The sequence below is a fragment of the Colletotrichum karsti genome (genome assembly GCF_011947395.1).
Source record: "Colletotrichum karsti strain CkLH20 chromosome Unknown Scaffold24, whole genome shotgun sequence".
NCBI lineage: Eukaryota > Fungi > Ascomycota > Sordariomycetes > Glomerellales > Glomerellaceae > Colletotrichum > Colletotrichum karsti.
The window spans coordinates 569362-583014 of NW_024065924.1; the positions used below are offsets into that span (position 1 = coordinate 569362).

Consider the following 13653-nt stretch of genomic DNA (forward strand, 5'->3'; position numbering starts at 1 on the left):
CTCCGTTGATAATTTTAGCATACTCAGAGGCATGCATGTTCAAAACTGGCGTGGTTCAAGCCAACTGAATGGAAAGACGACACTTGCTAAGTTACGAGCTCCATTGAAACTCTGAACTGTTGCGTCCGGTTGAGAATGGAAGGTGCTCGAAATGCGGCTCAGATCTAATGTATGGTGCAGTTGCTTCTCCGTCGTTTAGTTGTAGTAGAATCACCCGAGCCACTGTCAAAGTCTTCAGCATAGCATTCCTACCATTTAAATCTTAGGATTTTAATCTTAGCCTTCAAGCTACAACTAATTTCCTCAGACCGTTGCCCGAACCCTGACCGGCGTTCGGATCCGTCCCGGAACTCTGGCCGGCATCTGCATCATTGCCGTTGAGCGAGTTCCCTCCTTGCTCCCAGGGATACCTCAGATACGGGACCGATTCTTGCATCCGATCCAACTCGTCAAGCACTCCGTCTCGATACGGCAAAGTCGTGCTTTCGAAACTGGCCCTCAGCTCGCTGATCCGGCGGTTCATGAGGGCTCTAGCGTGTGCAGAGACCTGCTCGAAATAGTGAGAATCTACAAGCGGGCGCACATTGTTCGTTAGCAAACGGCAACGAGAAAGCTCGCCGACGGGAACACACTTACGGGCTTCTCTCCAAATATCGGCTAGTCTGTGAGGTGCTCAGATCAGTAACTTGTTCAAGTCTCGTGGCAATCAGCTCGCCGGGCGCGGAGCTTACCCTGCAGCCTCGGGGAACTCCCGTCCCACTTCGCCCAACGCGTTGGCGACGTTTTTCACAATGTCCTGCATGTGTGCCGCGATTGTTTGGTCCTGGAGATACTCAAAGACTCCAATGGTCTATCGGTTGAGATGTCAGTTCTTCTTCGCCTAAGACTGAACCAACTTGGGATTCATAGACGTGGCTTACCTGTCGTAATGGGGCGAAGAATGAATCCACGGCCGCCTGCTCACCCCCGACGGCCCTAGCCACGTACTTTTTGAAATTCGCGTCGGAAATGGGCTGCATATACCTCTCCAGGCGGTCTTTGATCGTGTGGATAGGGGCTTCCAAGAGGACGAGAGACTTCGGTTGGCTGGTGGACCCGAGGTGCCTGCTCACGTATTGCTCGGGCGACTGTCCGCCGAGCCCCGCGTTCTCGCTCTGCCATGCGTTCGTCCAGAAGGCGTTCGGTATTCCGAGCAGCGAAGTTTTCGGCCCTGTTGGGGATACGTGGCTGCTGGACATAGCGCGCGGTTCAAAATGCCTCCCCCAGTTCGCAACCATGGGAAACCGGGAGTGGAAAAAGTTGAGCTTTTAGAACCAGACGGTGGATGTCAGTCTATGCTGTGATATCATGTCTTTGGAGGGTGTGCTTGGGGGAATGACCTCACCGGGATAATGTGCTCTGTCTGGGATGCGGAGACGGCACCTTGAGAAGGTACCTGGACAGGCCGGACGGATGGATTACTGCATCTAGCGCCTCTTCTTTTCCAATATCTATCGGCAGATTGTTCGCCTTGGCGGATCATCGTGAGAAGCGTCCCGCTGGACGGGTAGGGCATCCGTCTGCCGTAAAGTTGGGCTCCGTTCGCAGTCAACCACGGGTACTGTTTCCTCTTGTCACCACCATTCGGCCCCAACTCCTGAAGCTTGTCCAAGCCCTCCAAGGCGGGATCGCAGCTGGATGGGTCCAAGTCGCATGTTGTGACCGAGCAAGTGAGCTTCGGTGGCCGAGGGTCTTTGACTTTACAGCAACGCAGACTCTCGTCTTTGACTGTATTTCACGACAATGCAACATGGTGAGCAAATATTTGCGGTGACGAACGTTTCTGAACTGGCACTCAAGCATAACACACCTCTGAAGTCCAAGACCTGCGCCCCCTGGGAGGAGAGCCTATCGTTGCCACTTGGGATTTCGACCTCGTCCGCATCGCATCTCCCTTTCACAGAGGGCGTCGGCGTTGGCGTTTGCCGCGGGGCAATTGCGGCGGGAGTAGTTCCTCTAGTCCTACAGTCGTATAGAGGTGAGTCCTTGGGGCAGCAGTAGCGTTCTGTGGCTTGTGTTAGCCATGGAGGTCTTGATGTTGTCACGCCAGACCTGGACTGCGTTTACTCACTGTAGGACTTCGGGCATTTGACCTGGGATAGCTCTTTCTCATTGCCGGCGTCGCATGTTCCACCACTTCAACACGGAACGGGTCAGTAACTTTGTCAAAGAGCCGTCATGAGCTTCACTCACCAGGATGTCAAACGACAACCAGAGAGAGTAGTCTTTCGAGTCGGCGCCTCACAGCACAGTACCTTAAGACCTATGATACACCTCTCTTCATCCCTTCCGGCCAAACTACTGCCGAATCCGCCCCTATTCGCGGTGAGTCATGTCAAAAGTCTGAAAGCTATGAAGAGCTGGATCGGCCACTCACCAGTCAGATCGAGCAATCATGACCTCGTTAGAACGGCATTGTCCATTACAGTTGGGCTCTGATCCTCGCCCTGAGAATGAATGGAGTCAGCTTCGCAGGACCAAATGGAAGTTGAATGCGGGGGTTAGAAGTAAGTCGAGCGAGAAAGACATGCTGCCACTTACAACTACATTTCTTGAGCGGCGAATCCTGTGGGCAACAAACTGGTTTACCTGTACCCGACTGCAAGTCATGACAAGTCATGTCAGCTTATTATAGCAACAAGGATTCAAAATCACAGAAGGGCCTGGTACTTACTGGACAGCCATCTCTGTCATTGCCAACCAAACGGTAATTGTTGGGACCGGATGGGCAGGCCAGACGTCCTTGACACGGCAGGGACGTGAAGACCTTGCATGACTTGCCGCTCTCCTCATTCAGCAACCCGGCAACATTGATTTCCGTAAAAGATAGAGAACGATCCGCGATACTGAGATCGGCGTGCGCCACTGACTTCCCTAGGAGCCCGCTGATGGCCGAGAATCGGTCATCGTCGGTATCCACGGCCCAGATCAGGGAGCCGCTGAAGCCAACCGAATTCGCCCACGCCAGCTTCACCTGGAACGTGTCCTTGTCGTCATACGAAACCCACTGGTTCTTGTCCCAGACAATATACTTGACGGCAGCTGCTGTGTCGTGTACGGGCTTGACTCCCGGTACCTGCTTGAGAATGGCCTGTATCTCGTAATGCATAAGAACACCACTCGTATCAGAACAGGGGCCAGGTCTCGCCCCTCCACGGAAAGGGCACCCGGGCTTAGTACATGATGGATCTGTCAGCTCGAAAGACCTGCCGTAGAAGCCGAAGCCGATGGCCACCTGGTCCGGCCTGACGCCCACACGCCATAGTAGCTCGGCAGCCAGCTTGATCTCGGTCAAATTCGTGTGAGCCTGAGCGATAGCGCCGATGGGGTTGTTGCGATCCCTCGTTTCTTGTCAGTATTCAAGACTTCTCCAAGGACAGCCAGCTCACCAGGTGCCATGCAGATCGTAGCTCATCAGGTTGGTCCAGTCTGCGTACTTGAGAAGCCCTGGCATATCGAACCATCTCAAGTACCAGTAGGAAGACGGTATAGTGAAGGTAATACCAAGGTATCGAGGAGATGCGTTAAATGTCTGACGGAGAGTCTTCATCAGCTTGGTGAAGTTCTCGGTGTCCTGAGGTTTCCCTCCGCGGTCGGGGGCGCCTGGATACTCCCAGTCGATATCAATGCTGCGAACGCATTAGAAACCCTCTCGAGCAGGACTTGTAGGCAAAGATATCTAGCTTGAAACTGAACGTACCCGTCAAAGCCGTGTCGGTCCAAGAAGCGCACGACGTTGTCAGAAAACTTCTGGCGGTTTGCCTCTGTAGATGAAATCTCTCCGAGAAGTGGCTGCGTAACGGTTCCGTTGTCGGAAAATGTCCATCCTCCAACCGCAATGTAGACTTTGAGGCTGGGGTTATGTTTCTTGACATTGGTTGTTAGCCTAAAAAGACTCTCGGGCGTCTTGTCGTCCATGGGGATAAGCTCGTAGGAGCCAGGGGATATAAAGGCGAATGCGTAGTTTAGGTGAGTAAGCTCGCTGAGCGGCATGTCACTTGGCTTCTTGTTGTTGCACTTAGATCGATAGCTCCACGACTCATAGTATCCGATGACTAGCAAAGATGCTTAGCGAATGTTCTGTCGCGCGCGAATCCTGGCAAGAAGTCTGGGTGTTGCACGCAGGACTTCGCACCGAAAGAAGGTCCAAATGCTTACCTCTTCTGAGAGCCTGGCCTTTGGCCGAGCCGCCTGGTGGCGCTGGGTTGACGACACAGTTGGACTGGCATTTTCCTGTACAGAAGTCCTGGGGAGAAGAATACACAGATCAGCGGCGATGTTATCGTCAAGCGTACTGGATGTATAATCGGCAAGGAACTCACCTTGGTTGTTCCGCAAAACCCAAACTCACTGCAGCATGTGTTCAAGGGGCACTTTTTACCAGCCGGTTTTGCATTCTGCCCGCATTCGGCGACGGCATTGCAGTTCGACACGCAGCCGCTGCCGCAGTAAGTCGCCCCGTATCCGCAGAAGCCACTCTTGCCGCAGCAGGCCCCGTTGGAACATGGTCGGCCAGGACCGCAGCTGTAATCCTGTCGGCGTACAAGCGGGGAAGAGATGTTGAGGAGAGAGATGGAGTCGGGATCATGGGGGACTTCTACTGAGTCGCGGCGATGGAAGGCCTTCAGCTTTTCGATATCGTGACCTGAACCTCTGGGTCCGGTGCAGATGCCGATGAGCAGGATACTGATGAGAGCCAACAGAAATACACAGGTGCGCACATCGTGCATTCGTGGTAAGAACATGATGGTCCTAATGCTGGAGGGAAATACTGAGACGATTGTGTGTTTGTAGGACGTGAGTAGGCTGCGTGATGAAGCTTGCAGAAGGATAACATGAGCATCTGCAACGGGCTATTTCTTTGCAACAAAACAAAGCCCTTACCATCTATTTGAACTTAGACTGAGCAGCAGTTGGGGAATGAAAGTAAGGTTATCAACCATCATGTTCTGAGCAGGCTGTAACTCATTCGTCGTGTGTTCTTCTGCGCCCCTAAGATGAACCTCATTGCAACTCAGAGACTTGTGTCTCGTATGAAACACATGATCACGACGTTTGAATTGGGTAATTCGGGGCTGCTCCAGGAGTGCCACACATTTCACGAAGGGAGCAATGGCATTTCAGCGGTATACAAAACTGTTGTAAGAATCTTTGCCTGACTCTACATGTAGGGGTGACGCACTGATGTAAAACAGAAGCCGTTCAATACGTATCAATACCTATTGTACACAGATATGGTGCCAGACCGATATCACTATTGTTACAGACCGGTCAGTCTCAATTTGAAGGCGAGGCTGGTGCCAGGCCCTTGCATTCAGATGTACTTGAACAGTGGCACCAGGCTTCGTGATAAAGACAGTGGGCTGGACCTGAGTCTAAGTCTGAGTCTGAGCCGTGTGCCTCGACATCCAGATCTGTTCTGTACTTAACATTTCCTATTACGGAAGATACGATATTCTACTCTAGATCAAGAAACAGTTGTCGTCCAATGAGAGCCGCGATAACATGACTCAAATGATTGGAATCACGTGTAGTCTCAGATGAGTACCTCATGTTTTTGTCCACAATGTCAGTAATACAAGACACGGCATCAAGAAATCTAGACGTCGTCGCTTCCCATCTGGTAAGATGTTAAGCATCTCAAGTCATGAGGGCCTCGAGTGGTGGGACTTGACGAGGCTAGACAAGTGTAAGACAAGTACATTATGTTCTTTGCAGGACATATCCAATACAACATTACCACAACATGGGCGAGAATTCTAGCCATCTCAGCAAAGAAATGGGCTTCAGCATGCTTGTGTTTCCTTGCATCACAACGAGGTAATGCTCTCCCTGAAAGTGTTCACAATGGGAAATAAACTGAGACGAGTCTTGGCCGACCTACGATCGTTAGCCAACGAGGTCCTTCCAAGAGCGTGATTTGTCTTGAACTTATCAGACTTGAACAAAACGGTGTGTGTGCTGGGTGAATCGTAACGTGGACATTCACTTTCGACCGTACTGACATACACGACAAGTGTCGCTGGGCTTTACATTCTAGACACACGTTTTGCCAACGACGGCAGTCATGATCACCAACTTAACCACGTGAGGCCGTTGGAATCGTTGTACTTTTACTGAAAATGGCAAGGTCGCCTCAGTGGCAATTCGGACAATCTGATTATCGAAACATGTCTCCTGCTTACCCACCCTCAGGTGTAAAAACATGGTCTTACCGTTTGGCCAAACGTATCAGGTGTCGTGTAAGCAAGGGAGTAACGTAGCGCAGAGGATTGTCCCTCTCTTCAGAATGAAATGGCGGCACGGAAAAGGTTATGGACTAGCTATGCGAGTTCTATATGGCGACACTTCAAGGACGATAGCTGTGCCAAGAAATGACAGATAGTCAGTTCCCTAAGAAACATGCCTGTGCTCTTATATATCTCGTCAGTCTCCAAGACGATAAACTTTACGCTGAAATATACTGACAAATTCGACAGTGAACTGGAGAGCCAGTGCACCCTTCAATTTTCGCAATGATCATGGTCGGCCTCAAATATCTTCTCCTAACGGCTGCTGCCTGCAGACACATTGCGGCTCAGCAATTCGAGGATACGCTCCTGGACATCAGCTATCCCGGTATTAGTGACAAATGCGTGAGCGCGTTGAACACTACCGTTGCCAAGTGTCCGGGATTTCTGATCACCGCGTCTCTCGACAATGGCCGATTGCAGCCTGAAGAACTTTCTGACCTTTGCACGACTGCTTGTCGCTCTGGTCTCAACAATGTTCGCCAGACCATTGCCACAGCATGCAATTCGGCGAAGGATGTCATGGAGTTCAGGGGTATGGTGTGGCCGGGTAAGAGCCGAGTCCTGCTGGTGTAGCCTTTTTGCTAATCTTGGAAAAACCCAGCAACCGTGTTGATTGATCGGTTCATTTACAAGTATAATGTCTCCTGCAGGACGGACTCGTAAGCAGCAAGCCAGCTATGCACCTTACATCCCTTATGCATCATATTAACGGCAATAATGGCTAGCTCCACGGGCAAGTTCTGTCATGAAATCTTTCTCTCTTGGCTACCCTCCGGCAACGCTTCTACGTCGAGCCAGAACTGCTCCGATTGCATGTTGGGCGTTTCTCAAAGTCAACTAAACTCCCCCTTTGGATACCAAGCCGACTTCGCGGCCAGCTTCCGCAACTTGACGAAGAGCTGCAGCGCAACCCGGTACACTTTTACGACACCTACACCTTACGCTATAAGCACCATCGCGCCACCTCCGACACCGGAACGTCCGACATGCGGTAGTCCATACGTCGTCAAGTCCAACGACACATGCGACTCAATCGCGGTAGCTAACGGTGTAGCCACGTGGTCCGTCCTACGAGCAGGTGGTCTCGACTGGCGGTGCAAGAACTTGGCCGCCGGCGATCTGCTATGTCTCCCTAAGCCTTGCAATCTCTACCGTGTACAGTATGACGACACCTGCGAAGCCATTGTCTCAAAGCGGTCTGGCTTGAACATGGCCAGCTTCATGTCCTGGAACCCGGTGATCAACTCCTTATGCACCAATATGGATGAGCTCGTCGGGCACATGCTCTGCGTGACTGCCCCTGGAGGGGTACCCGGCGACGAAAACATGACCGTGCCGCCGCCAACACCAACAGCAGATCCTGGGACTGCCGTGCCCAAGCCGACTAATGGAAAAGATGAGACGAAAGGGCCCTGTGCAAAGTGGTACACCATCCAGGACGGCGACAAGTGCGAGAGCGTGTCGGTGAGGGATGGCATCGCGCTGCGGGATTTCTATTTCCTGAACCCGTCTCTCGACAGTCAGTGTACGAACCTGTTGTTGGGTATAGCTTATTGCGTACAGGCTGTGGGCAACATTGCGACATATCCAGGATACCCGTACTCTTCAACCCAGTCGCAATACACGCTTGCCTCTCCGACATACTCTACTACGACCAGGACCACTGTTCCAAGTCAAGCACCGAGCTCGACGACTCGGCCAGTGTTACCACTGGCTTCCGGATCGTTGAGTGGTTGCGAACGAAACGTGGAGCATATCCCGGTTCCCAAGCGGGCCGACCAGGAAGTGCAGCCGGATGAGCCAGTGCTTACCGAAGATGTCAACAGTTGCATATATGTGTCCAGCTTGTATGATGTCTCAATAGACGACTTCCTTCAGTGGAACCCGAGTCTTAAGGCCATCAAGCCCTGCCAGTTGCAAGTCGGCTTCAGATATTGCGCAGTCAAGGTTGCGCCATCAGACACACGTAAGAGAATTGGCAAGAACACTACGCGATAGTCGAACCGATGCTAAACAGCACAAATTTAGCAACCCCCAAACCAAAGCGATGCTTGGATGATATATCTGCCCATCCGGGGACGATATCGACGTGTTCCTGTTTATCCGTGATCTTGGGATCCAACGCCAGAAGTAGGTCCCGAGCTTATTCTCACCCTAATCGGTTTACCAGCTCCGGGAGACGACACTGACGGTCAGTCTACAGCATGGACTTGTTTCGACATTGCTGAAGATGAGAGGATCACCCTCCAACAGCTGAAGGCGTGGAACCCCTGGGCGGGCGATGACTGCGACAAGGGGCTCTACACTAACCTCACGGGCAACAAGACTCGCGCAATTTGTGTGGGGATCAACGGTGCTAGCACATCCTCCGCATCACGAAAGCCATCTTCGATAACATCCAGAATCACATCCTCCTCATCTCGCACCTCCTCCACGTTGCGTGTTAGTACAACATTCTCTTCGTCACGGTCGTCGACGACTTCCACGCTGAGACCGATGTCGACAACATCTACTCGGACTTCGCAATCATCTTCTTCCGCTCCTATACAGACTGGAATCTCGAAAAGCTGCAACAAGTTTCACACGGCGGTTGAAGGAGACGGGTGCTGGGCAATCGCTAACCAGTACCACATCACTCTCGACCAGTTTTATGCTTGGAACCCTGCTGGTGAGTCATCCGCAAGAATGCACATTCAATGAGGCCTATCAGTCTATCATACGATGCTGACCTTCTCAAAGTCGGTACCAACTGTGAGAATCTGTGGAAGGGGTATGCATACTGCGTTGGGGTTAATTCGTCATAGGTAGTGAGAGATTGATGTTACGTGACTGGCCGTGGCATATCATCAAGTTGCTTAACAAGCGGAAACTACTTCTGAAGGGCCGCAGATGGGTATGATTTCCACGTTTCGTTGGGTTCTCCTGTTACATGTAGCATGATATCATGGTGAAACTTGCAAAATTCTTTTCGGCCCGTACTTGCCTTTTACACGGCTCAGATTTGATGTTCGGTATAGTCGCCGGGCTATGAAAACTGAAGTACAGGTCATCATACGTGGTCCGTATCACTTGGTTTACTTGTTTTCTACACATCTCTCAAGTAAACGTTCTACGTAAGATAAACGAGTCGTTTAAAGAGATCCAAGCGAAGGATCTAGTAGGCTACTTCTTTTTGAAGGTTCAGCCAAACACGAGTCCATACGTAAACTCATCAAAGAAGGCTCTCCCCTCCCAAGTCTGCTCACTGCCCTCAATACCACCTTTGACAGAGCCTGTTGCCCGCGTATACACCTCACGGTCATAAGTAACCCTCTCCTTCGTGACGTTGACCAAGAGCGTCTCGTTGCCAAGATCAAATCGAGAAACGACGCCCGCGACCGAGTTCAGTCCTCCTGTCGGCGGCCAAGTGACGTTTGTGCCCCAAGGCCGCGTGACGACCGCCCCCTCGTCGCAGCTGATGCTGACAATCTTTCCGTCCTTGGCAACATAGCTCCGATGATACTCCGTGTCGTTCCGGTCGAGGAGGTCATACCATACGACGGAATAGGGGCCAAATCTCGTGTGGCCCCAGTCCCAGAACTTGGGGCTCTGGAGGATCGTCTTGTCACCCCAGTTCTTGTCGTGGTACCCGATGCCCTCAAATACCACCTTCGTGCCGTTGATGTTCAAGTTGGCGACGACGTCGGCGTCGGGGACGGCGTTCGACCAGAAGAAGCGCGGTAGGTGAAGCTGCGTGACTCCGGGGACGTTGGGATCGCAGGGGTAGTGGGCCGGCGCGCGCTACGGAGGCTCGGATCAGCAATCTACTCTTCAGATTTTGGGTCATATGGGGTTTCAACTCACCGAGTTTAGCTTCAGAGTCCCGTATACTCCAAGCTCCGGCGAATCAAAGGTGATCTCGTATTCAACGTTGGGCTTCTCCAAGTTCGTCCCACGGAAGCTTGCCCCGGTGCCTTTCCATTGCCCTGAAATCCCTTCCGGCCCGTTGCTGATGACGGCGCCGTCCGGAGCCAAGACCTGATTGAAGAATCGGGTGCCATTTCCGAAAGTGCCCGAAATCTCGACTGCCAGCGGCTGCGGGTTTCCGATGTCGCCAGCGTTGTAGAACACAATGTTGAGAGCCGCGTCGTCTGAGTTGGACACCGCGTCAAACCACCAGTAGTCATAAGATGACGAATTGGCGGAGGTGCTCATCTTGAAGCCGTCGAGGTTGCCAGGCGTAGATAACTCTTCGATGGTAATGCTGCCATCATGCATGGCAGGGGGAAAGTATACGGTCTTCGCCCTGGCTTGAGCGAGGAGAAGCGAGACCGCAATCGCCGTCAACGATATCTTCATGTTGAGGATTTTATGTTGTATAGAGAACGTAGGTGAAGAATGAGTGACGGTTGACGTGCTGGATACGGACCTTGATTGAGAGAATTTACACCAGTTCTTATATCTTTTCCATTCTAGTCTCATCCCGTACTTGAAGCCATGTTGACATTCTTTCGTTAGCTCATTGCATCCCCACGATATTTCTTTACGAACACGCGTATTTCTAGGTCGTTGAGTGTTCTTGGATAATGTGGCTGAGATTTGTTTTGTTTACACTGGCGATCAGTCATTGTCATTCTACTAGCCTTATGGAACAAACAAATTCCTCCACACTACCGGCGGGACTAGATCTCGATATGTTTTCCGTGATCAAGCAGCGCGTCCGGACCCGCCGCCAGCAGAGTGAATTTCCGCGTGTTCGTATCAAGCCCCCTTCGGTCTCGCTTCGGTATCGGACCGCGTTTGTGCCTGTGCGGTCGCCGCGACTGTGTCGTTTGGAATCCCTCGAATTCACATTCGAATCTTTTTCCATTGTTTTCTTTTTTAATTTGGTTAAAGCTTTTGCTGCGATTTCACTAGATAAGCCGACGTTCGCTATCAGCCCTGAGACGGCGGTCATGCATTACTAGATGGGCTGCGGGAAAGCACGATGCACCTGCCAACTGCTGTTTAGGAGATGCATACATATATACAGTCCTCCCGGTCCCTCTTATCGACGTATATGTGTGCGGTAAGTACGGTTAGAGACCTCTAGGGTACAAGGAAACAAGAGGATTATTGTGTCGTGCTTCACCATCGTCGTTGTCTCTGCCAGTATCTCTGCCATTGTCCCTGATCGTCTTCATCCCCGGTGTATACATCAGAGTATCTCAGGTGCCAAAGTACCGCCCTAGTTACTGCCAGCTTGGCTATTTATATGTGGGAGGGATATGGCTCTCGCGAACTCACGTGCGCCCGAAGACCTTGGCCAGGCTGAATCTTATCAGTCAATACCAGTTCAACTGTTGTTTATATCCATTTGTTATATTGAGAGATAGCACGGGCTGAAGTGCTAGAATTATGTTAAAGAACTAAGAAACTCGCACTGGTAAACTGCTATAAAGCTCCCTCAGAGCCGGGCAATACTCCCACCCCCATGTGGGAGGGATAGCTAAGTTATTCTAGTTATACTAAGATTATTAAAGTTATTAAACTTATTAGGGAACTGATTAGGGAACTTATAATCAACCGGATCCGCGCCTCCGATCATAGACCATGTTGTAATAAGGTACCATTGAAGTTGGAGGATCTCCCAATCTGGCAAATCACACCTTTCGTTCGCAAAGATCTCGACGATGTGCCCATTTTCTATGGGACGAGCAGTCTTCACATTGTAGTGGTCGTAACAAACGTTCCCGGTTTCTTTCCAGTGCTTCCTAGGGTCGGTGTCGAAATCCATTTCCTCTTGGGCATTGGCCAAGTCCGTCTGCCTCATCCACTCGAATCGCAACTTCAGATACCACCGCTTCTGCGGCCGTCTTTTCTGTCTCTTTGACGCTCGGGTTTCGTCCTTCTCGGGGTCTTCTTCGTTTTCGTAATCTGGGTGATCCTCCGGGAGCTCTTCCAACGTCGGTGCGCCGAGCGGTTCCAGCGCAAAGCGCCCGTCGACCCAATACTTGTGCAACTGGGCATTCAAAGACAGGACGTTGGCGAGGCTGTCGATCTCGTTGTTGGGAATGCCGAGCTTATGGACGAGACTTCTAAAGACTTGAGGTCCCAGGAATAGTTTGATGGCTCGCAGCTGAGTGCGGACGGATTCGTAGTGCTTTTTGGCCGCGAAGGGGAAGATGTGGCAGATCCGGGGGTCCGCCGTGCCTAGAATCACGCAACGGTTGCCGTCTCGCCGTTTTGCCTAGGTGAGGATGGGAAATTAGCCAACGGAACTCGTGGGTTGCTGGACTGCGGAGGTAAAAAGATTTATTACGCGCTGAGGCACCGTCGGATCCCGTCGGTCCTGGGAAGATTTCCTCGCACCGCTCGAACCACCCGTGTCCGGAATGTTTCCCTGCGGATCATTCAAGTCATCGATGTGGCCTCCCCGAACTTGTGAATAGCGTTAAAACCCAACATCTCAATATTTCATGGTACGAAAGTCTTACAGATACGGAGCAACTTGGGGAAACCATCTACGGCAGTCATGAGTTCGCGCTCCATCAAGTCGAACCTCGTAGCCGGGTTCTCCAGTCTGCGGATGATGTCCTTGAGAAATCCGGCGTCTTGGGTCCATAGCATGGACCAGAAGACGCCCTGCCACAGGTCTGCGTACATGTATTCGGGTGGTCCATCGCAGAGTTTGCGGATCTCTTTGATCAGCTCGATTTTCTGTGAAAAGACGTCGTCCGCGGAGGTATGTGGACGCATGGTCACGGAGGCGGAATCCTTCCTGGTTTTGGAAGAAAGCATCCATGCGTAGGTAGAGCGGATACAGGCCATGAACGGCATCGGAAAACTAGGAGCAGTATGTAGTCAGGAAGAATACTTTGCACACAGTTGATCTTTGAAATTGCACGTGTGTGCGAGTAGTAAATACCTTGCCGAGTCTCTCAAGGTCCCATCCCAGCCCACTTGGAGGAGTGAGGCGAGTCACAGCTGCCTAAAAGCCTATTACGCAGCTTTTCTTCTTTTCATCTCTGCTATTCTTGGTCAATTCATAGAGCGGAGTAAGAGAGAGATCATATCATGACCTTGTATTGATGGACTCAATGTAGTAGTAGGCAGAGTGCCTCGGGGACAAATCATCTAACGGCTACATCGTGGCCAGAAGCCCGGTCTTGCCACCCCAGGTGATACTAGCACTGAACTTAGCACCCACATATATACAATCATCACTTCTTTACGACTCCTCCTCACTACCCCTATGATTACCCTTGCCGTTGGTAGCTATAGCATCGTCCTTGGTGCTGGCGTCTCTAGTGCTGCGCTTGTTATCCGTTATTGTTATCGCTACCTGAGTATTCGACAAGGA

At 51.5% G+C, this 13653-nt stretch overlaps 4 protein-coding genes across 4 annotated transcripts; 1 reads left to right on the forward strand and 3 right to left on the reverse strand.

The window, feature by feature from the left end:
- Positions 1–283: 283 nt before the first annotated feature.
- Positions 284–4784, reverse strand: CkaCkLH20_07664 (bacteriodes thetaiotaomicron symbiotic chitinase; the record flags this gene model as incomplete). The annotated part of the gene is made up of 14 exons (XM_038890381.1): positions 284–567; positions 637–662; positions 732–850; positions 921–1210; positions 1850–2044; positions 2111–2175; positions 2233–2355; positions 2417–2486; positions 2581–2605; positions 2714–3380; positions 3429–3668; positions 3740–4094; positions 4198–4285; positions 4362–4784. 14 exons carry the CDS (start codon positions 4782–4784, stop codon positions 284–286), a joined length of 2970 nt encoding a protein of 989 aa, XP_038744431.1.
- A 1770-nt stretch (positions 4785–6554) lies between these two features.
- On the forward strand, positions 6555–9136 carry CkaCkLH20_07665 (LysM domain-containing protein; the record flags this gene model as incomplete). The annotated part of the gene is made up of 7 exons (XM_038890382.1): positions 6555–6879; positions 6934–6991; positions 7058–8298; positions 8503–8672; positions 8780–8908; positions 8958–9000; positions 9072–9136. 7 exons carry the CDS (start codon positions 6555–6557, stop codon positions 9134–9136), a joined length of 2031 nt encoding a protein of 676 aa, XP_038744432.1.
- A 376-nt stretch (positions 9137–9512) lies between these two features.
- CkaCkLH20_07666 (uncharacterized protein) lies at positions 9513–10670 on the reverse strand (the record flags this gene model as incomplete). Its single annotated transcript, XM_038890383.1, has 2 exons — positions 9513–10112; positions 10176–10670. 2 exons carry the CDS (start codon positions 10668–10670, stop codon positions 9513–9515), a joined length of 1095 nt encoding a protein of 364 aa, XP_038744433.1.
- Positions 10671–11593: 923 nt separating this feature from the next.
- On the reverse strand, positions 11594–13049 carry CkaCkLH20_07667 (uncharacterized protein; the record flags this gene model as incomplete). The annotated part of the gene is made up of 3 exons (XM_038890384.1): positions 11594–11621; positions 11960–12503; positions 12788–13049. 3 exons carry the CDS (start codon positions 13047–13049, stop codon positions 11594–11596), a joined length of 834 nt encoding a protein of 277 aa, XP_038744434.1.
- Between the last annotated feature and the right edge of the window lie 604 nt (positions 13050–13653).